General features: G+C 35.3%; 1 protein-coding gene across 1 annotated transcript in view; it reads left to right on the top strand.

Moving 5' to 3' along the window:
- Positions 1-22,376, top strand: part of LOC131663186 (homeobox protein unc-42-like) — a 914,883-nt gene that overhangs the window by 683,769 nt on the left and 208,738 nt on the right. Inside the window, exon 4 of the mRNA XM_058933391.1 lies at positions 13,834-14,016. Within this exon, the coding sequence (XP_058789374.1) occupies positions 13,834-14,016 (183 nt within the window). The remainder of the gene's footprint in view (positions 1-13,833; positions 14,017-22,376) is intronic.

Raw genomic sequence — 22,376 nt, 5'->3', positions numbered from 1 at the left:
ATCTTAAAGTCCGCATCTTGTCCTGTTTCTCGTTTCAATGCGTTCTGTACATCATTCGTGTCTGTAACACAGTCGAGGTCTAGTATCTCTAGTGTCTGTCCGTGTGTCATGTCTCGTACATTACCCTCATTTCCAAGAGTAACCTGGAGTTTCTCCTGGAACTTCCGTCTTGCGTCTGCGTTACAGCGAAAGCGCATGAGGAGTCCTCCGTCCTTAGTCTTCCGATATCCCGAGATACTCACTTTAGAGCCCTCGGGATTAATCTCCGTCTTTAGTCTGCGCAGGGTATCCGCGTACGTTCGTCCGTCGTTTGGCCGTACCAGTATAACGTTGGTCCCCCCCTTCCGGCGGGAACCACCCGCACTGGGCCGGTTCTTGTCCAGCTCGGGCCGTTTGTTCCCGTGGATAGGCGTCGCCGCTGCGGATGTCGAAGCTAGTGGCCTCTCCCTCCGCGCGCCCAGCGCCACCACAGGGGTAGTCTGTTGCGTCTTCTGTTTGAGGGAAGTCGTCTCCGTCGTTTGGTCATTAATTATTATTATTATTATTATTATTATTATTATTATTATTATTATTATTATTATTATATATAATGGTAATACTATGTCCATAGCTATTTTATCGAACGATTTAAAAAGTTTACCTGTGATAATCATGAGTTGTCTAGTTTCTATTCTTTTTAATTTGTTTTTTAATAGTCTCCACATTTTTTTATTCGGTTTTCGATATCGGTTTTTATATTTTTCCAGATGTAGTTACATTTAATACGGTTTATTCTTCTATTTATACATGAATGACCGCTTAGCGCAGAGGTAAGATGTAAATTGAATGTTTTCGCGATCGATTATTCTTACGTATTCTATATAGTTAAATCATATTATTATGTTAATTTCAGTATTTTGGAAGATATCACAAAAAATTTCTTCAATTGCTTTTAAATAAAAATTGTGTATTAGTAAATCTTTGGAAATACTGCATTTTTAATTTTTTCCTTGATTATAATTTCTATAAAAATTACAACTATTTGTTTAATATCCTCCTATATTAAGGAGATCTTATATTATTAAGGAAATATTCTTGGAGAATTTATTAATCCAAATGGTAATACCATTAATTCAAAACTTCCTAGACCTGGTAAGTTTTACATATGTTTTTATGGATATCTGACTTTTTCAATCGTTCGTAGTGAACTTAATACTAGATCAATAGTTGTAGAATATTTATTTTTTCTAATGCAAATGAAAATTTCCGCTATATTCGGTAGTAAATAAGGCTCTAGTATTGCTTTACGAGGATGGGTCAATAAATCTTTACAAAATCGAAGAGATAGCGCTCGTCATGCTTAAATTATGATGTTTTTGGCAAGCAATACTACTAACTAGATATCGTACCAAGTTTCAGCTCGATTCATTAAGTCGTTTTTTTGTGAGCGTTGGTTGAACAAAAAGTTATTGGTTTATTTGAAAAATGGAAAAAACAGAGCTTAGAGCGGTGATAAAACATTTTCATTTGAAAGGCCTAACTCCAAAAGAAATCACAAATAAGTTGAACGCCGTTGGCAGGTCTGCCCCTGTGTTTAAGACTGTTTATAACTGGGTAAATGAATTTAAACCCGGCCGTACAACAACAAAAGATTAACCTCTTTCAGGACGTCCCGTAGAAGTGAGTACGCCCGAAATGGTCAACAAAATCCACGATATTGTGTTGAGTAATAGAAAATTAAATTGCGAGAATTAGTTGAGACAACAGGTGTATAAAAGGGTACAATCATTTCAATTTTGCATGAAAAATTGGGGATGAAAAAAATATCAGTAAGATGGGTGCTGCGTTTGTTCACTGTTGAAAACAAAAGAATCCGCGTGGTTACCTCTGAGGCTCTTTTGGCACGCCTACGTCGTAATCCGGAAGACTTTTGGCATGGACTCGTAACTGTAGATAAAACATGGGTACACCACTACACTTCTGAAACTAAAGAACAGTCCAAACAATTGGTACCGTAGGTGAACCAGCCCCAAAGAAGACAAAGACAGCAAAGTCAGCTGGCAAGATTATGGCCACGGTTTGCTGGGATGCGTATGGAATCATCTACGTCGACTACTTGGAAAAGGGCCAAACGATCACTGAATAATATTATGCGTCATTATTAGGTCACCTGAAAGAAAAAATCAGAGAAAAACGTCCTCACTTGAACAAAAAAAAATGCCTCTTTCTTCAAGACAATGCTCGAGTTCACATGTGTGCAGTTTCGATGGTAAAAATTAACGATTTAAAGTACGAATTAATAGATTATCCACCATATTCACCTAATTTGGCTCCCAGTGACTTTTTCTTATTTCCTAATCTCAAAAAATGGCTTGCCGGACAACGATTCACGCCGAATGAAGAAGTCATCGCTGAAACAAATGCCTATTTTGAGGGATTTCAGAAATCATATTTTTCTGATGGCTTAAAAAAACTGGAAGGCCGTTTAATAAAATGTATCGACCTTCAAGGAGATTATGTTGAAAAATAATAAAAAATTACATATGCAAAACTTTTTTTCCTTCTTTTTGTAAAGACTTATTGACCCCCCCCCCCCCTCGTAGCATTTAATTTTCTTTAATTTATCACAAGCCTTCATTTGATCTATTCTTCGTTTCTTCGATCTATTTTTGTTTCGATCCATGCAGGTGCATTAAATGCATTTGTTAATGATCTGACTAAACTATTTTCTATCAGCTTTTCTGTTTCTCTGATAGAAATTTGCTTTAACGTATAAGGTAATAGAAATTATTCAACAGAAATCGGTTTATCATCTATTAAATTAATTTCATGCTCTTCTACTTTGCCGAAATCGAAAATATGCCGACCTTTTTCTCTTATAATCAGTATATATCTCCAAATGTAACTATTAATTCTTCGTTGGTTTTCCGTTTTTTTTTCCTGAATGATTTATATTGTAACGAAATCTCGGTCGTTAACCATATTACTTTAGGTAGGCAAGTGAGGTGCTCTCGCTCATAGCAATTGAGGCGGGAAGGAGGAAGAGGCAAAGAAATGAAAGTGGTTAATGAATTATACGCACAAAACGCAAATTGGCATTTTAACAAATCTAATTAAATCAATTAAAATTTAAATTACACTTAAACTTCGCAATACCGCACATTAACAAATCGCATAAGAATAAGCCGCATTACACAAACTCTTAATCTAATAAACACAACGATGTTCTTAACACCTATTACAAAAGAGAACAAGTTAACTAACTAATCGCGCTTACAAATCTATACAAAACAACGCGCGTCGCCCGGCAGATGACCGCCTTGATGACAAACCAACTTAGGCGACTTAGCTAAAAGAGAAAGTCGTCCGGCGAGGGATCGCTTGGACGATTTTCTTTGAGCGATTTATGACACCGACCGTAATTGGGGCAGGTAGACGGCGTATTCACGCTTTGTTACCTACCTACTTAAAATTACGCACTGTGACATCGTCGAAGAGAGAGAGAGAGAGAGAAATTAATTGACAAAACTTGGCCTTGATACTGGAACGGGAGGTCTGGCTGCGCCCTGCGCACGGTATTGCTGGTCGTCGGTGGGCAACTTCTGCCGGCTTGTCCCAGTAGCATCCCGAGCGGATGCCGGAACCAGGCAGACGTTCTCTCCTCTCGGTTTTCTTTTCGGCCCTTGGCAGTGTGTGCGTTCGGCTGGCCCTTTGTCCTCGGCTGCACTTTGACTTTTTCACCGCTGGCCGTCTACCGTTTTGCTCCGATCGACTCGGAAAACCTTCTGACTCTCGATTTACTACCGCCTGAGTCGCTCGTTTTTCTCTTCCGCGATCTACAGCTTCTTCGTCGTTCGTTTTCTCTCCCCACTTGACCTACTTATAGGCGGCGCGCGACCAATGCGCTAATTGGTTCGTGACGCGCGCCTGCCTAATCTTGCGTAGGGCACGCACGCCCCCAACTATCTCTCTCTCTCTCTCTTTCTAAGACCTCTATACAGTCAGCGAAACAGCTTCGGACCTGCTCGGCCTCGCTCGGCAATCTTCGTCGGCTGAAACAAAGACCATGCAGTTAACGCATTCTTAAATGCGCCTAACGCTGGTCACCATGCCTTGCCGAGAGAGAGGGGAATTTAGGAACGCTTGCTCTCATCACAATATTTAAGATATTTAATAATAATAATTATTTGTTGCTCTGTAATATTTTTCTCGTCTGGGTTTTCTTGTAACTCCATTGTTAACTGTATAGAACTGCAGTGTATGGTTTCCATTTTTACAGATGTTAGTTATATTATAGTTCCTTCTAAATATTTAGGCATATATTCAATTATTTTGTAATATTTTATGAAAAATAGTGTAACGTCAGTAATGAATCTGTGGATAATTTCGAATAATATCATTCGGTACAAACCAAAGGGCCCGTACTATATTACGTAGAACTTTTCATTGAAATTTTTTCAAAATTTCGATATTCGAGTTAGAAGCAGCATCCTACAGTTGAATGCTATATGACCAGATCAATTTAAGTACCGTTTTATATAACAGCAGTTTGTTTTTAATTAACAGCTCCAACTTTGTTCCAATGCACCAGTATATTTTCCTCTATTTTAGACTAATTGTTTACGTTGCAACGGTAGTCGAGTTAATTAATCGAACCGTTCGCGATTCTACTTCTCGCGCGTTAGTTCTAATAGTTAAGAGAGGGGGCGCGATCTTTTGAATAGGCAGTTACGCCTCAGCTGTGAACGTGAATTTACCATCGATTTGTGTTGCACTTTGTTTCGCCAAAAATAAAGTTTCTCTGGGACAAATACGTGCGGGTGTGCAACGATGATATTGCAGCAGCAAGCAGCGGTACAGAAGCAGCAAATTACAGCTGATAGAGGCAGTACAAGGCAGAGCAGCTGATAATCGAGGGGCAGCGGCAGTTGATATTTTTGCAACAACAATTACGGCTGATCACCGTAATGGCACCGCATGGTAGGTGCACCTTCCGTCATTATAAGCGATACAAAATACATTCGGTATTTTGTATATTCGTGATAGCGTTATTTTTTGTATTCGCATCGAGCGTTAGTTCGCGGTATAATTCGAATCTTCTCTCTCTCTCTTTCTCACTGAATATAACTAATTGTAAAATCCTATTCGCGTGCGTTAGTCTTTCGGCCCTCCAAAGACTGTAGTATTTTTTATTAATTAAAGTCTGTGAAATTTATTCGCCGTTTTCGTAATTTAATTTTCCTAGTAGCTTAAGTAATTGAAAAAGGCTTAGGTTTAAATCCAATTACATCTAGGGGATTAAGAAGATTAGGAGTAAAGTCGCTCACACTTAAAACTCAACGAGTGTCACAAGACACGTGACTTAAGGTGAGTTCAACTCCGTTTAATAGAAGACAACTAGGATAAATCATCTGACGTTAAGGCGAATACACGTACTATTATACGTGTTTAACGGAGCTGCGGTTTGCTCTGCATCGTGGGAATTTGTTCTTAAATAAATTTTCCATTTTTCAGATAACCTCCCCCGTTACAACGTTTAGTAAATATATGTTCTTTCCATGTAAGTTTTTGGTTTAGGTGAATACCTAGATATTTTACTTGATTTGTTCGCTTTACTTACTTTATATACTTTACTTTCTTTTACTGTTTTTATGTCACTTAATGAATTGAAGTGTAATAATATTTCTCTGACTTGATGTTTAGTGACCCGTCTTTCCCAAAGAAAACTATGTATTTTTTCTAACTGTGAATGTCGTATGTATTGCTTTGCTTTCATTTACTATTATTCTTCAAGAGTTAAACCAATTTTTAACGTGATATTTTATGTAGTTTTGTAACGTTTTGCGATCGTTGCCTCTAGGTGTATTGTTAAAATTGCTATATTATCTGCATATGTTGCTGTCAAATTATTAATAGACAATGGTAGATTCGAGATCTATAATAGATATAGTGTTGAACCTATAAACACTGCTCCGCGGTACTTCTGCTTTTATTAACTGACATTTTGATACGTTTTTGTTGATTTTAAATTGATAGGCTCTATGGTGTAAAAAAGATTGTAACGTATCGTTTATGTACTTTATGATACATTTAATGAGACAGCTAAACCTAAAAATATGATAAAAATAGATGAATAGTGAAATTAGTATTTACAAGAAGCTTAAAAATAAATTTTCATTATGCATTTTGTGAATTATTTTCATTCATTTGTATTTCATAATATATCCATGCTCGAGAATTATAATATAACTACTAAAATCTACTATTATAAGATAACTACTAAAAAAGGATAACTTTATATAATCCAAAATACGAAAAATCGCCCGAAAAAAAATGACACTGCAATTGATTGAAAAAATATTGCAAATCAATAGGTATTCTTAAATGATCTTAATTTTGTCTGATACGATATCATACATAAATGACATACATAATGACGTACATAACTGAATTCTATTGATAATAGAATAAAAATAACAAGGAAAACAAATACATATTAATTAATGGCGCACAAGGAAGTGGAAAAAGTTATCTCTTGAATGTTCTCATTGACTATGTACAGTTCTACGATATCGATTATGTACACGTGATATGGACAGGCATTGCCATAAATTTATTAAAACATGGAGGAGTAGTGCATACCATTTTCAAATTGTCACTGAATATTACTAATTGTACAATATGTCAACTTAAATTTGCTAGGTTTGCTTCATCAATATCGTCAATATAGTTTCTTAAATATTTTAATGTTTCTATATATTCAGTAGCAGAAATATTTATCTTCATTATATTCCCAAAAATAGCTAACTACGTCCTTCAAACTTGATTGCAGTGATAATTGTATATACATATGTATAGAACAATCGCTTCTCTCATTCGGTAGTACCATTTTGTAATGTGACGGACCATTTTCTTTTTTTATATATCCCTAAATATATATAGATAGAGAGAGAACTCGCCGGCGAGAGCATCGCTTGCGTCGCGCCAAGGTCAAGAGCATAGCGATAAAATGCTATTGTCAGCAACACATAGCTGCGCACTTCGACGAGAATGTGTAGGAAAGACCGCGCGTACTGCTGTAGTATGCTGCGGCAGCATGCTGTAGTCAGCGTGTTTATCGAGGACTAAAGCAGTGATTAAAAACGCGTAAATCAGAGAAAGTGAGTGAGAGTGGAAAACAAAGTGAGCATAGTAATAGCGAGGACCAGGGCAGTCAATCAGAAGTGAGCGTCCAACTAGTAAGCTGCAATTATTTTCCTCTGACACTAATTTTGTTCCTAAGAGTCATTTATATACATATACATACATATAATTATATATATACAGAGTTTATTAGATTATAATCAATAGAAGGAATCACGTTAAATATAAATACAGTATGAAAACAGAGCTTATCCCATTTCTTGGATTTGTTCGACTTATTGGACTTATCAGATTTATTCAATTTATTGGATTGTAAATAACTGATATTACTGCATTGAATATCTACGCAGTATACGTAATCAAATTTATTGATTTATTTTAAATTATCTATTTATTATCTATTTATAAAAAAACATATATTGGACCCTTGTACTATACGAGTATACTACCAAAACTATAATAAAAGAAGTGAGTACTTATCTACTTTCTTTGTAATAGACTCTTCTTGGTGGAATTATATACCTTTCTCTCTCTCTCTCTCTCTCTCTCTCTCTCTCTCTCTCTATCTCTCTCTCTCTCTCTCTTTCTTTAACATTCTACTGCATATAGCTACAACCGTAAGTAATATCCACTTGTATGTATACGAAATTAATGATTATTAATTAATCCGGACCACGTAATTTTAAATTAATAAGTCATTAAAGATCCCGATTTATTTGTATTAATGATAAGTAACAAAATAAAGTCGAAGTGTCTGGATCGTGACAATATCCGGTATCCTTACAACTCAATATTTTACAAGTGAAACGCGTATGCGGGCCAGGGTATTTATACAGCTTGGCAACCGCCCGAATCTGAGGCCGGTCAGCTGCTAAAAGAGCCTACACCTACAGGGAGAATTCGTTTCACGCTAAGCAGCACCTATCACATCTTCTAATCCCTGTGAAACTCATCTAATCTGTATCACAAACTAAATTATTATTACCCGCCTACACTTATTTATTTGCCTCTTCGAGATTACTATTAGAAACCTCTAATGATGATTTCTATTCAAAGGACTTCGATAAATATCGATATCTAATTTCACCAAAAATTCCGACTTTCCCTTTATAATATTTCCAATTCTTCTCTGTTTGAAGTTTCATATCGTCTTTATGGTCAGTTAAAGTTTCTTTTATTGTTTTTATTTCACTTAATGAATTGAAATTTTATAACTTTTTTCTGACTGTATGTTTAGAATCTCATCTTTCTCAAAAAGAAACGATATATCTTTTAGACTACATATTATCAAATTCCGTTCAACTTATATTCAGTGACCAAAAATTTATGTTTGAAGATGATAACATCAAGTTTTGAATGAGATAGAGATTAGATGTAGAAAGGAAAGCAGGAGTTCTGTGAAATGACATTCGGTGATTTGATGAACGCTTCTTTACTTTAGCACAATCTACGTACATGAAAGAAAGAGACAGAGAGAGAGAGAGAGAGAGAGAGAGAGAGAGAGAGAGAGAGAGAGAGAGAGAGACTTGATGGCTCTCCACTCGAGGTTGTTGAGAAGACTGACTACTCAGCACACGTTAGGCGGAAATGGCGCTCAGCATGGCGTTAGTGATACATATCAGACGATCAGGAAAATCACCAAAACATCCTACCCACCTTGTTCCAAGATTAAGATTAGATCTTTAAACCGTTTGAACTGGTTTAACGGGAAATAGAACAGGATCGATCTTGTGTATCAGCAGCCGGGCAGATTTCTACCACTGGTTGGACATACTGGACGGCGGCCGTGCGGACAGTGACATTACGGACTAGATTGTATCTGAGTTTATCCTGAATGCGTGACAATGATTCATCCGTGAGGTCATCAGTCTGAAGAAGCGAGGGGTCTACAATAACGACAAATTCTCCGATCTCAACGTCTGGCTAGGGCTTCTTCTACTTGGATCGTTAAATGAAGGTGTTAAGATATTCTTGACTCCAAGGACGTCAAAAGTTGTCCCGCATGACGATGATGAGATCCTAATGAGTTGAATATTCCAGTAACACCTCGGGAGTCATCGGCTGAGGACAGGAGGTGACAAAAGTTCTAACGAGGTGGTGGTTCAGTATTAGGGCGTCAATGTCGCTCAACTTGCTGAAGGGGAAGTAAGAGGTGGTTGCTCAAGATTATTCTGATTCAACTCATCAAGGTCGCGAACTCTTCCTAAATAAAGCGATGCGGTCCTGTGATCCGGTGGAGGTGAGCCTTCATCGACTTCACTGCCTATATGCCTCCTATAGGCCTTCGAAAAATGGCGCGCTGGGGAGAGGATGAATTTCTACATGATGCCTTGAGAGGCTAGCGAGCCTTCGACTAAGCTCCAGTCCAGCTTCGCAGCTCGCATAAAACTCTGTAACTCCAGGTTGATGCCACGGAAGTTACTGGCATCGTGGCTCTAGATCTCAACGGGTTGGGTTTGCTTCGTCGGATGATGAATCGGATCAAAGCTCCGAGGAAACTTGTCATTGTAATGTACCTAACGAGTTTCAGGGATACCGCCTTTGTGCTAAGGCGAACATTAATACGAACATCGCGACGTAGCCTTTTGCCTTTGTGGCCAGGTCTCGAACGTAAGAACGATTGACCCGGAAAGGCCCTGCGTAATGGACGCTAACTTTGTTTAAGTGCTAAGACGAAGTAAATTTGGCGTAGGACAGTAGGACCTTTCATTGGGTGGCCGGTCGAGCCACGACCCGACAACGCATGACACAGCTCCGCAGATCTCTCTCGATTCGAACTTTGTCGACCGTGATCCAAGCACGCTGTATGATACGACAGGCGGTTGCAATCACGACGCTCTCAGGAAGCTCGATTATGGTCCGCTTAGGAAAAACATAGATGATGCACATAGTGCACCATATGGCCAGCCTCGCGGCTGGCCAGGTCACTTTGTACAACAATCTTTTGTCCAAGCGGCGGACAGTAATTGTCTTCCTCAACAGAGAACGGAGACTTCCCAAACAAACAATTCGTTGTTTTGGGAGAGGACGTCGTAAACTTCTCTTTCCTGTACGGGCATATGCAAATGCAAATGCTGAAGTACAAAATACGTCACCGATTGCCCTCGACAAGCAACTAATGCTAGTCGACCCGAAGTGAACGAAATGTGTATTTGAACGAAGACTTGCAATCACAAGTGCGGATGTGTGTATCTTCACGTGGTGGGGCTGAAAACGCTGTTTCAGTGAAGAAACAGTAGGCAAAACACACAACGCTTGCCCCTAAGGCAAAAGGCCAATCGGCCAAACAAAAGAAATAACACGGACCATGACAACACGTGGTGAGGTGCAGCCTGTAAACGCCCAAACGTTTAACGCGGAGTCTACCACACCCCAAGAGCTCAACTCGAGCCCAGAAAAGCCAAAATCCGGGATTCACTTGAGGGGAAATCTCTCGGGATTGTGGTACCGCGCGCCCTCTTAGAGGACGGGAGACCGCTCCGAGAGCTAGTTGCAGAGGACTAATGGTCCCGGCAATCCGAATTTAATTCGGGTAGACAAGAAATTACTCCCTATCGACTGGCAATCGGTAGGTGCCACTATTGTGGGTAAAGAGTCGCGGCCGTGGTCATAGCAGCCACCACAAAGTTCTTTGCCTCGAGCTCCGGGAGTAAGGCCCGACACCTTTGTGTGAGAAAACACAATTTGAACGCTAATTTCGAACGCTAAAACACTTGATTTGAGCCTGGATCTCGGAAATTGATTCGAATGAGTGGCATGACTGGCACGAATATTGAAAACTGCCTGGGGAGTCGCCTTGTCAGCTAGGCGAGACCCCGCCCCTGACCCAAGTCAGAAAATATTAATCGAAAGAGCAGAGATCAATATCAGCGAGTCATAAAAGCCTTCCATAGAAAGCGAAATCAGAGATCCGGGCAAAAATCAGGATACAACCTTTTCGAATAACGGACACCCACCAGCGTGAGCGGGGATGACCGAAACGCAATGGGAAGACGTGCCTCGGTACGTCGAAGCGATGGACCTGTGAGTCGTGGGAGAAATCCCTTAATATAGGTACGCAAGGTGGGATGTTCTTCGAACGTGAGCCCAGGAGGGGAGGCTTAGCTGGTTGATCGTTTTAGGAATTTCCTCTGGCTGTCCTGGCTAAGTATCTCTTCTGACATCCCAACTTGGGTTGGCCTCTGCGGAGTAGTGGTACCAGGTCAAGCAAATCTCGTAAGATTTGTATGCCGCGTGCTTCCGACGCGGTAGACATTGAGGCAACTAGAGTCCCGTCGCGCCCAAATCGAGGGTCAAGCCTTTAGTTCCGCTCTCCTTGAGCGTTGAACCGTGAAAAGATCGGTACTCTTTTCGAGGAGATCGTCGCCTTAGATCAATAAGGTTCCAACACACATACACGAACTGTATGATACGACAGCCGATGGCTCGAAACCCGGAGTGCAAACTATCTTCGTATGTCCAGCGGATAACGAGAAACGCTAGGTGCGATTGGCCGTCAAGAAGTACAAGGTGTCGTTTATCATAAGTGTGTAGGGCGTTGTCTATACGATCTCCGACCTGCAGCCCCCAATCATCATCTAAGAACAAGCTCAGTGAGCGAAGAGAGATGCAGACTTCGTGGCTACCTGGCGCAGAATTCTTTTGCAGCGTACGATACCTCTCAGCAGAACATTGAGAACGCTGAAGTGCTCGATGTGACCTAGAGAAGGGATATCTTGAACTGCGAAACAGTTACAGATGAGTGGTGGTACTAGTTGGTTGATTCTACAACAGAAGCATCGGTGGGCTGGTGGATCAGCTGGTGTGAGCCTAGTTAGCATGGAGGATCCGTTTCACCAAAGAGGGTCCTCGTAAGGATGGCCATGTCCAAACCTTGTGACGCGATGTCAGCCGGGTTCTCGTCGGTTCGGATATAGTGCCAGGTCATTTAACTAGAAAGTTTCTAGATGTGGCTGACATAATTATTGACAAAATCATTCCCAATTGATCTTTTCGATCGTATCTAGTTAAGGACGACCTATGAGTCGCTTTAAAAGTGGCACTTCAATGCTACTATCTGGAGTGTCAAGGCCGTCACTCGCATCAGTTCAACGGTGATGAGTGCTGCCAACAACTCAAGCCGTGGAATAGTTATACGATTGGTTAGTCAAGATGAAGGCTTCAGGCTCTTGATGGAGTTGAGCTTGGTCTTAGCGCTGATGAAGACCACCTTTATGCAGGAGCAATGGTTGTCCGCTCTAACTGCTCGTTGAAGTACATCATGTGGGAGTACACCAAAGTAGGGAGTGGAACAAATAATATGCTAAAATAATTTTACAATGCTGGCAAAGATTTATTGTACATCAATAAAATGCTCAACTTATAGAGTTATAGTAAATAGAATTGAACAGATAATAAGTGGAATATAGTGAATTGAATATGCGCATAGATTTAGTCAATTGTTAAATTAGTATTGCATGGAGTTCGGAAATGGAACGTTCGCAACGAGTTTGTTAGGGCATAAAATGCATACAATACATAATTGTATGATCGGGTTATACTACAGCTTAGATTATGAAATTTATATAGTTTTCAAATCATAAAAATGTCTTGCTTTGTCACATGATTAAACGGTCGGCTTGTACTACAAATAAAACGTCTTGCGACGTCAGAGTAACAAATCAGATTAGGCTGAGGAGATATGTTAAAACACATAAAGATTATGAAGCTATGTAAAATGAAAAGGCTAAGTTATCCTACTGTATTTCTACATCTTTTACTAAATGCAGTATAAGTAATGATTTAGAAGATAATAAAAAGATATATACCTAATAATGTTTTGTGTTTTGAACTTAAAATTATTTTGAATTTATCATTTAATTTTGAAGAAACCACGAACACAGAAAATGGTGAAACCTTTTTCTGCTGTTTCCTCCGGGTTACCCTCACTCGTTTAGTCTTCTCTGTATTACCGATGACTGTAATCACATATCCGTGGGAAAAACAGTAGTAAGAGCAAGAAAATAAACGAAAAATCAAGGGGTATAATTGCTTGTGTGTTATCAGTCTAAACTCTACTGTCTCCTTCTAGTCGCGTGCTGATCTCCTGTATACTTAACTCTCACCTCTGATTGTATGCTCCCGAATTTCTCAGCCGATCTATCACTTCTGACTTTCTTTCTCTCTCTTTCTTTCTCTCTCTCTCTCTCTAACTCTCGCTTTCGCTCTCTTTCTATAATGGTCACTCTTCTGTAAGATCGCATCTTATCGATTATTAATTCGTCACGATATCATGTCAGAACGCGCATGATTTAAGAGTGCTGATCTTAAAATACGTAATGTTGGATTATGCATGATTTTTTCTTTACCTTCTCTACAGGAATTGTGCTTCTCCATTTTACACACTTGCGGAATGATGTAATCTGTTACTTGCAATATTTATATAATTTTGAATTTATAGTTTTCTATTTTGGAAAGTAAGGAATCACAGGAATATATTATTTAAGTTTGGATAAAGTATGTATTAAAAGTAATTAAAATATATTTTACTTTAGTAAGCTAATGAACTTTTCTATATTTACCGAGAAATTTATAACTATTCAAACCGTTACCTCAAGGTCACATTGAATAAAAAATTTTTCTCCAAAAATTCTCTAATTATTAAAAATAAATTTTTAAATTTATTTATATAGTATTTTAAAAACTGAATTTCAACACAAAATATTTTTATAGGTCTGGTTTCAAAATCGAAGAGCGAAATATCGAAAACAAGAAAAGCAGTTGCAAAAAGCGTTAGCTCCAATCCCAACATGCCAAGGTGCAATGATGAGGAATATTTATCCAAGTACTAGCAGAGGTTATCAACCATACCCACATCCTCATAATACTATCAATGGAATTAACCGTTATCCACAGGTAAATTTACTGTTTAATTTTGATCATTGAAATCAAAATATATGTTCTTATAAATTTTTACATAAATAATTATTATAACATGATTATATTATATATATAAACATATAATAATTATTATAACATGTAATGAATGAAATTGAGAATTAAAATTTTTTATACATAAATTTTATTTTGACATTTTGTATTTTCGAATAAATTATTGGTTTGGATACATTTGATTGTGACTAACCAAAGGTATCGCGTGCAGTCCAGCTATATACAAGAAACGTCAGATGGATTGATTTCTAGATTACAAAAGTAAAAGGTTGCATGAATGCTTTTTTAACTTCCTTGCCATTTTTATCGCTAAAACCTTGCTACTTCGTCCACAGTTATTTTAATTTATAAAAATGATACGAGCGCTATATATTACTTGCTCATACACGTACAGACAGATTTTTGTATCCTATACTAAAAATTATCCATTTTTCACATATTACTCTGTTTAGATCTTAACTCAATAATAGAATTTTCTTATTCGTCTTTAAACTTTTGAAAGTACTGAAATCAATATAAATAAAGCACGGATGCCATTTATAAGTGTAACATCTTAAGGACCAAAAGAATCGATAAAATACTAAAAACTCGTTGATTTTATATGTCTAGTTCTCTATGTCTAAACATCATTGTTAACAATGACTGAAACATGTTCAGTATCTTTAAATAATGAATCATTTTTATGTATTTAAATTGATATTAGATACACTACGTCTCGATCAACCTTATTTTTTTATTGGGATCGTTTTTAAATTTTTGAAAGAAATGAAATCTATTTGAAAATGGCACAGATGCTATTGATTCGTTTCAGCTGCTACATAACAAATAGTCACGCATTATTTATACGTTGAAATTTTCAATAACTTATATAAATTTTTGGCAACTTTTATTCTTGCCGGGCCTGTCGCCTGAGTTAAAAAGAAATGATTAATTTACAGCTAACTTTTCATTATACGCACCCTTACTATCATTATTTAATATTTTTATCAATATTGTCTTTGGTAAACCTATAATTAATTTGTATTTGTAAGTGTTTAATGAAATACTCAGATGATTTTTACTACTCAACTGAAAAGTATACAAAAGTGTTTAATGAAATACTCAAATGATTTTTACTACTCAACTGAAAAGTATACAATACTGTTATATTAATTATTGCGTGGTTCAGCAAATACTAAAGTCACTTTTACAATTTTTAAATTTATATCGAAATATTTTTTTTGATACATAGTGAAAAATAATTTTTTTATACCAGGTAGAAACATAAAGTTCTTGGTAATAATTTTTTAACGTTAGATATTTTTCATTTTCAGTACACGGCTAAGAGTAATTCATTTTATAATATTTTATTGCCCATGCTTGTACCTGATATTATTGGCGGACTGGCCCGGCAAGAATAAAAGTTGCCAAAAATTTATATAAGTTATTGAAAATTTCAACGTATAAATAATGCGTGACTATTTGTTATGTAGCAGCTGAAACGAATCAATAGCATCTGTGCCATTTTCAAATAGATTTCATTTCTTTCAAAAATTTAAAAACGATCCCAATAAAAAAATAAGGTTGATCGAGACGTAGTGTATCTAATATCAATTTAAATACATAAAAATGATTCATTATTTAAAGATACTGAACATGTTTCAGTCATTGTTAACAATGATGTTTAGACATAGAGAACTAGACATATAAAATCAACGAGTTTTTAGTATTTTATCGATTCTTTTGGTCCTTAAGATGTTACACTTATAAATGGCATCCGTGCTTTATTTATATTGATTTCAGTACTTTCAAAAGTTTAAAGACGAATAAGAAAATTCTATTATTGAGTTAAGATCTAAACAGAGTAATATGTGAAAAATGGATAATTTTTAGTATAGGATACAAAAATCTGTCTGTACGTGTATGAGCAAGTAATATATAGCGCTCGTATCATTTTTATAAATTAAAATAACTGTGGACGAAGTAGCAAGGTTTTAGCGATAAAAATGGCAAGGAAGTTAAAAAAGCATTCATGCAACCTTTTACTTTTGTAAAAAGTGTTTTTATGGAGATTTCACTTATTTCAATGGAAGCTATGGTTACGACTGAATACTACAATAATAAATTCTACTAGACTTGACTCGAATATTAGTCATCCTAAAATACATTCAAGTAGTGCAAATAAGAGTTGAACTTTGTCATCTTTTGGCACCCGTGCGCCACGTTCGGAGAGTTGATGCGAAACATCTGATATTTTCTTTACGAGATATACGTATACAATATAAAGTTCGTTATCTTAGTTTATTGTTCAGCTTACGTATCACTAATTTATGACTTGTAAGATTTAGTCACTTGATTTTAATTTGGAAACATAAATAAACTTGTAAGATAATACAAGCCTAAATCATAATATAAAATTTTCCTTGTTAATCAATTAAAAAATATCAACCCTGTGTTATTGAATAATTAAAAAAATTACATCATTGAATATATGACAAGTAATTTTATGAAATAATTTATCGTTTATTAAAATATGTTTGTGCGTGTGTATATAGTATTTCAATATAATAAAACTCATAGGCTACATATGTGAAAAATACAGAGAATGGTTTTTTCAACTTTCTTTTACATTTTCACATTGTATTCCCGTTCGTCAGTTCTATGAAATATTGTTAATTTTTGCACTTTAATTTATATTGTGATTCAAAGTAATAGAATAATTGAAAATAATTTTTAAAATACTAAATTAAAAATCTTGTAATCTGTTTTATAATTAATAAATTAAAAGTAACATTAATAGACAAGGTATAAGAGACCTATAAAATCGTATGAATATGCGATTTTACAGGTGGTAATTTAATTAAATTTTACATTTACTCAATTAATGTTTACAACTTTATTGTTCAGCTTATGTATGACTATAATTTATGACTTGTTTAGTCACTTGGTTTGATTTTTGGAAATATAAAGGAACTAGATAAGATAACACGACACTGTAATCACAACATAAAATTTTTCTATTTGAAAATTATTTATAAGTTATAAAATTATGATCATTAAATGTACAACGAGTAATTTTATACAAACATTACAGAATGAAGCTTTCAAAAATTTCCATGATATTCTATTATATTTTCATATTATAAGATGAGTTTCATTATTTTCTGTTGTTGGTAATTTGTATAACTAATTTTAATAATAAAGGTAAAGAAAAAGAAAATTAAGATATTTGAAGTACTTTTATTATATCTGAGAGCAAAGATTAGGAGAATCCTCTTTTTCTTCTCCTAATCTCTAACTATAGATACTCGTAGCAATAAATAATGTGGGCATCAGAGACAAGGAAAGCCCAGGCAAAAACGAAAAACCAATGGAATTTTATGTACATTATTACTTGTTATGTCTCTTAGTCATAAAATCATAAAGCTAATAGAAAGGATTTTGTTTTCCATGATATTTGTCAATTTTCCATGGTTTATAAATTTCCAAAATAATTCCATATGGTTTCCATAATTTCTAGATTTTATGACAATCCTCATTCAAGTTAAATTCAGCACGTGTGCCTTCTTACCTTTTTAAGTATTGTGTAGTTTTTCACCAAAGTATTTCATTATATAGATATAATTAATACGATTAACAAATAAATTATGTGAGTACTTTGTAGAATAGTATCTATTAAGAATAAACACCCTGTACTGTTTAGTAAATTCAATATTCCCAGATATTTTTCAAACAAAGAGAAACTATTTTCTTTAGAAAATAAGCTTTTTAAGCACTTCTAAGAATTATTTTAGTAGAGAAAATGTTTTATACTTCTTAAAACTTTTATGACAATTGAATAATTTATTTATTTTAAATTTGTTCTGATAATGTACTTGCTTTTAATTAATAAAACATTCAAAACAATATGTTATGTTTTATTGAATTGAATATCTGAATAATCTAAATATTTGACCGGTACTTTTTCATTCTTTATTATTAAATAAAAGAAATTGTTTTTATTTATTTTTTTTTGTTTTAATTAATTTTTGTATTGATGATAATTTTACATATTTTGTATGTGCATATTATATCTGTATTCTCAATAATTGAGTATAGTACAGTCACTTTTATACAAAAAAGTAAATTTAGGTTTCTGAAATAGAGCTTTTCTTTTTTCTTTTGCCACAGAATCTTTGCATACAAACACTTATAATGTATTGTAAATTATAAGATACCTGCAGTTTAAAATAGTAAAACCAAAAAATATTATCCAAGCAATTTGGATACATATTTATAAAAGTACACCATTGATTTAGTGAGTAATTACGTGTTCATATTATTTTTTCTATCTTTGATTATTTGTCAGTAATTAGTAATTTTCAGAATCATGAAATAGAAAAATAATTAATCCTTGAATAAGTAGACAATCCAATAACCGATATGATAAACTTATATGAATATAAGAGTTAGGGTCTGTCCATATTTCAATATAAAGAATTAAAATCATATACTTGTTCGTAAAATTTATTGGACAGTAAATTATATGAAACATGTTACATAGATATTTTGAAACTATAAAAAATGTAATAAGTTTTAAAACATACAGCTGTAAGTATATGCAATATTGAACACATGGAAAAAAAACCTTAAACATTATGAAGGTTATATAAAAAATATAATTTTGAATTCTAATGATTAATTCATGCTTCTATTCTTTCTAACATAATTAAATAACTATATTTACAAAGCTTAAATATGTTATATATATTAAACAATACTAATATATTATTACACATTTTGTAATAATGCATTTATATTAAAACAATAATTTTATTATGCTACTTCCATTCTTAATAAAAAGTTTTTAAATTATCTTGTGTTGTTGATCACATTTTAAACATTGTACAATACCTAGTTTCTATTTAAAATAGTTTTTAAAAAAACCAATCATCATTTATGAATAAGGTAGAAGAAAAACAAAGCCAACAAATATAATTTAAAATATTTCTAATAAAATCCTATTGGATTGATAAACTTGTAGAATGTATAACTATAAATAACTAACATATATATATGATACATATTACATATGAGAATAGAGAGAGAGAGAAAGGGAGAATATTATAGTCATCTTAAAGATAATCATCTTAAAGATAATCATCTTTACCGATAAAGATGGCTGGGAAGAAAGTAAGAAAAAAAGTTTTCGACCATATAAAAAAAAAAAAAAATTAATAAATGAATGAATGTCAAGTAAACAATTAAAATTTTTTAATAGAACCAATCTAGGTATAATATATTAACAATATATAATAAGTTTTTTTACATGCAACGCTATTTATGTATTAATTAATTAATTGAAATCTGTGCACGCCGACTTCATTGAGTATAGTGTCGCGTAATAAACCGCGCCTCCGGCATTCATGCCGCAGGTCGCTGCCGCGACCCTTGATTACCGTGCGCTAGGTGTTTTTGTAACTTAATACCTGAACGACAATACTGGTAGTCTTAAATATGGAATTTTAATAAATTTTTGTTGGTGATATTATTAGCAAACCCTCATCCCCTTTTTCATTGCTTCTATACTTTGTAAGTGATGTTATGGATTGCAACGTATTTTTACATACGTGCTAATTTTCAATAAATTATATTCTAATAATATCTGATCTGAGCATTAGATACCTTTATTTCTAATGTTCCAAGGTACAGTACTAAATAATTATTCACTTCAATTTATTATTTGCCAATAAGCTTCTTCCGAGATAGAAACTGTTGCGCAGAAGGTGAAGAATAAGGCGGGGACTGTTTCAATTCGTTTATTCTGCTTTGCTCAAATCTGATTACACTTTGAATATTTGTAATACGCTCTGGAATGCTCTTGATCGGCTGTCCGTCGAGGCGTTCGGATCAAGACTAACTCGCAAAAACTGGCCCCTGGCGGGAGAGGTCACTCTCGAGCGCTCCCTGTCGACCCCCTCTCTGAGGCGTCAGCAATCGGCCTTACCGCACGCCGGTAGGGGCAGGGCGCTGGGTGCGCGCTTGTTCCAAACAGAAACAATATACATTTTCTCTTTATTAACTAAACAATAGTTGCTACTAATATCGAAGTGAGCCTTACACATAAGATTTATATTGGTACGTCTCGATTGTTCTATAACAAAGACAGTGAATATTACTCTATGAAGTTAATTACACGATTAATGATCAAAACTTGTGATAAGATTCGAATTTATTTAATTTGCGATAATGCGTGAAGGCCAGTCAAAAGCCGTTACGAATACGTGAACACCTTCCGCCTAAAATCCGGCTAAGCGACCAGATTACGCAAGAATATTGATTAGGATTGAAATGAGGCAAAGGCAAATCAATTAATTTATACGAGCACTTACACTAAAACAACACTTTATTACACGATAAGAAATGCATATTACAAGATTGCGCGCATGCCGGAGTCCTGTACACCGCGCGGTAGTCAGTAACATAAGCACAACTATTAAACACTATTAAGTGCAAAAGCTTATCTACAGTGAAAAAAGATAATATCATACCTAATGATTTAATACAGTTACTCATAGCAAAATATCCTAACAAAATTCTTTCAAATGATCTAAAAGAAGTTATAAATAAATTCTAGAATTAACTAGCATCCATTAAGAGAAAATAAACCAAATGAGTCTATTTGAGTTTAAAGACCATTAAATACTATTAATATGGATTACAAGTATTGAGTGACTCGAACGAATTCGTTGATCACATTCGTCTGAAATTGCTAGAATTTAAACGTTCAACCAGTGTTAAATTCAACTCCCAATTTCTCACTATCTGTAGCCTCTCCTTCCCAAATTTTCTCTTTCATCCCTCTTTCCGTGCGTATCTACGCTTTTACGGCCTTACCAAATCATAATATGTCCCCTCTTCCAACTCTGCTATTCCGCACCTCAAACAAACAGATCAGGTGAAAATTTTACGATTATATAAATTCGCACATGTCCAGCCTGACGATGGCACGCATGCAAATAACAGAGGCAATGGAAATTGGCAATATAAATATTGAAGTATATCTGTCATCCGTTAATTATTATCGAAAGAAACGTTATTTAATCTTAAAGATGGACAAGCTATTGTTTATCGTGGACCACCAGATATTGGATTGAAACATAAGTGAGAGCGATTTTTATCTACAAAATAAAAAAATAGGAAATTTGATTCTCTCAAAGCAACCAAAAAATGCTATAAATTGGAAATCTGTAAATACATTATTCTGAAGTAATGTTAAAACTATGACGAATACTAGTTTAGAATGGATGAGTTTTCATAACCATAAACCCATGATTTATCACCAGAAATGATCTTTCTGAGTACATTTGCATCATCAGAAATCATTTGCAAGTAAGTTGTCCTGAGCAATTTCAAAGTGAATCCTTTTCTGCTCTAACAGAAGTAAGCAATTTTAGATTGAATTTTCACACACACGAATAATTCTGAGTTTCTCGATTAACATTTTTGGAAACATTGTGTAACGAGCTGTTTGGATTATTTAAAAATTTATTGACTAATAAATTAATTAGTAAATTAACTTAAACTACTCAGAAAGCCAACGACTACTCTCCGTACTCCACATTGCATAAGCGTCAAAAATTAGATAATTATTAACAATACTAAAATAATTTTATTTTTATTTTTTTCATATGCTGTAACACGATGAGCACCAGCATTACTAATAATTAATAAAAAAACTAATACTGTCGACCATTTCTCGAATTATCGTTGCCTTATGCCAACAGCAACATCATCTACGCAGAAAATGGATAAATTCAACAAGATGAAGTCTGACCGAAATGCGAAGAAAATAATTATCACTGTGACGGTAAACGTCTTATTAGCGCTAACGGCTCAACCATGCGGCTGCCTGCGAGGGCAGCACCTACCGGTTGGGGAAAATGTAATGAGGGAATTTGGCACGAGACGAGACGGAACGCGCGCGTATGAAAATGAACTAGTCGAGGATTAGCTATCGATATCGCCTAACTGAGTTGAGGATTAACTGTCAATACCTCCAGTCGCCATTTACCACGAAATAAAGATTTTCCCGAGTTTTTTCGGTGCTTCGAGACGAGCTGGTTAGGAGAGACAGAAGCTGTGCCTTCGCCTGACGGAGACGAGTGCATGCAAGCGTGCGTGAGTGAAGAGTTTCGCCATCGAGGGCGAAAGCGACAGCGAGAGTCAATTGACCACAAAAGCGGATTTCTCCGAGATACATTTACGAACTGTTTTCGCGTTCATCGTGCGACTGCTAATAAGGTAAGCTGGCCAGCTTAATTTCGCGATCGCTACGTAATTGACGATAACTAATCTCTCGTACA

Source organism: Phymastichus coffea, unplaced genomic scaffold (assembly GCF_024137745.1).
Source record: "Phymastichus coffea isolate CEN01 unplaced genomic scaffold, Cenicafe_Pcof_1.1 PCOF00002, whole genome shotgun sequence".
Lineage (NCBI taxonomy): Eukaryota > Metazoa > Arthropoda > Insecta > Hymenoptera > Eulophidae > Phymastichus > Phymastichus coffea.
Note: the sequence above shows the minus strand (reverse complement) of the source record. Positions and strands in the feature narration are given on the sequence as shown.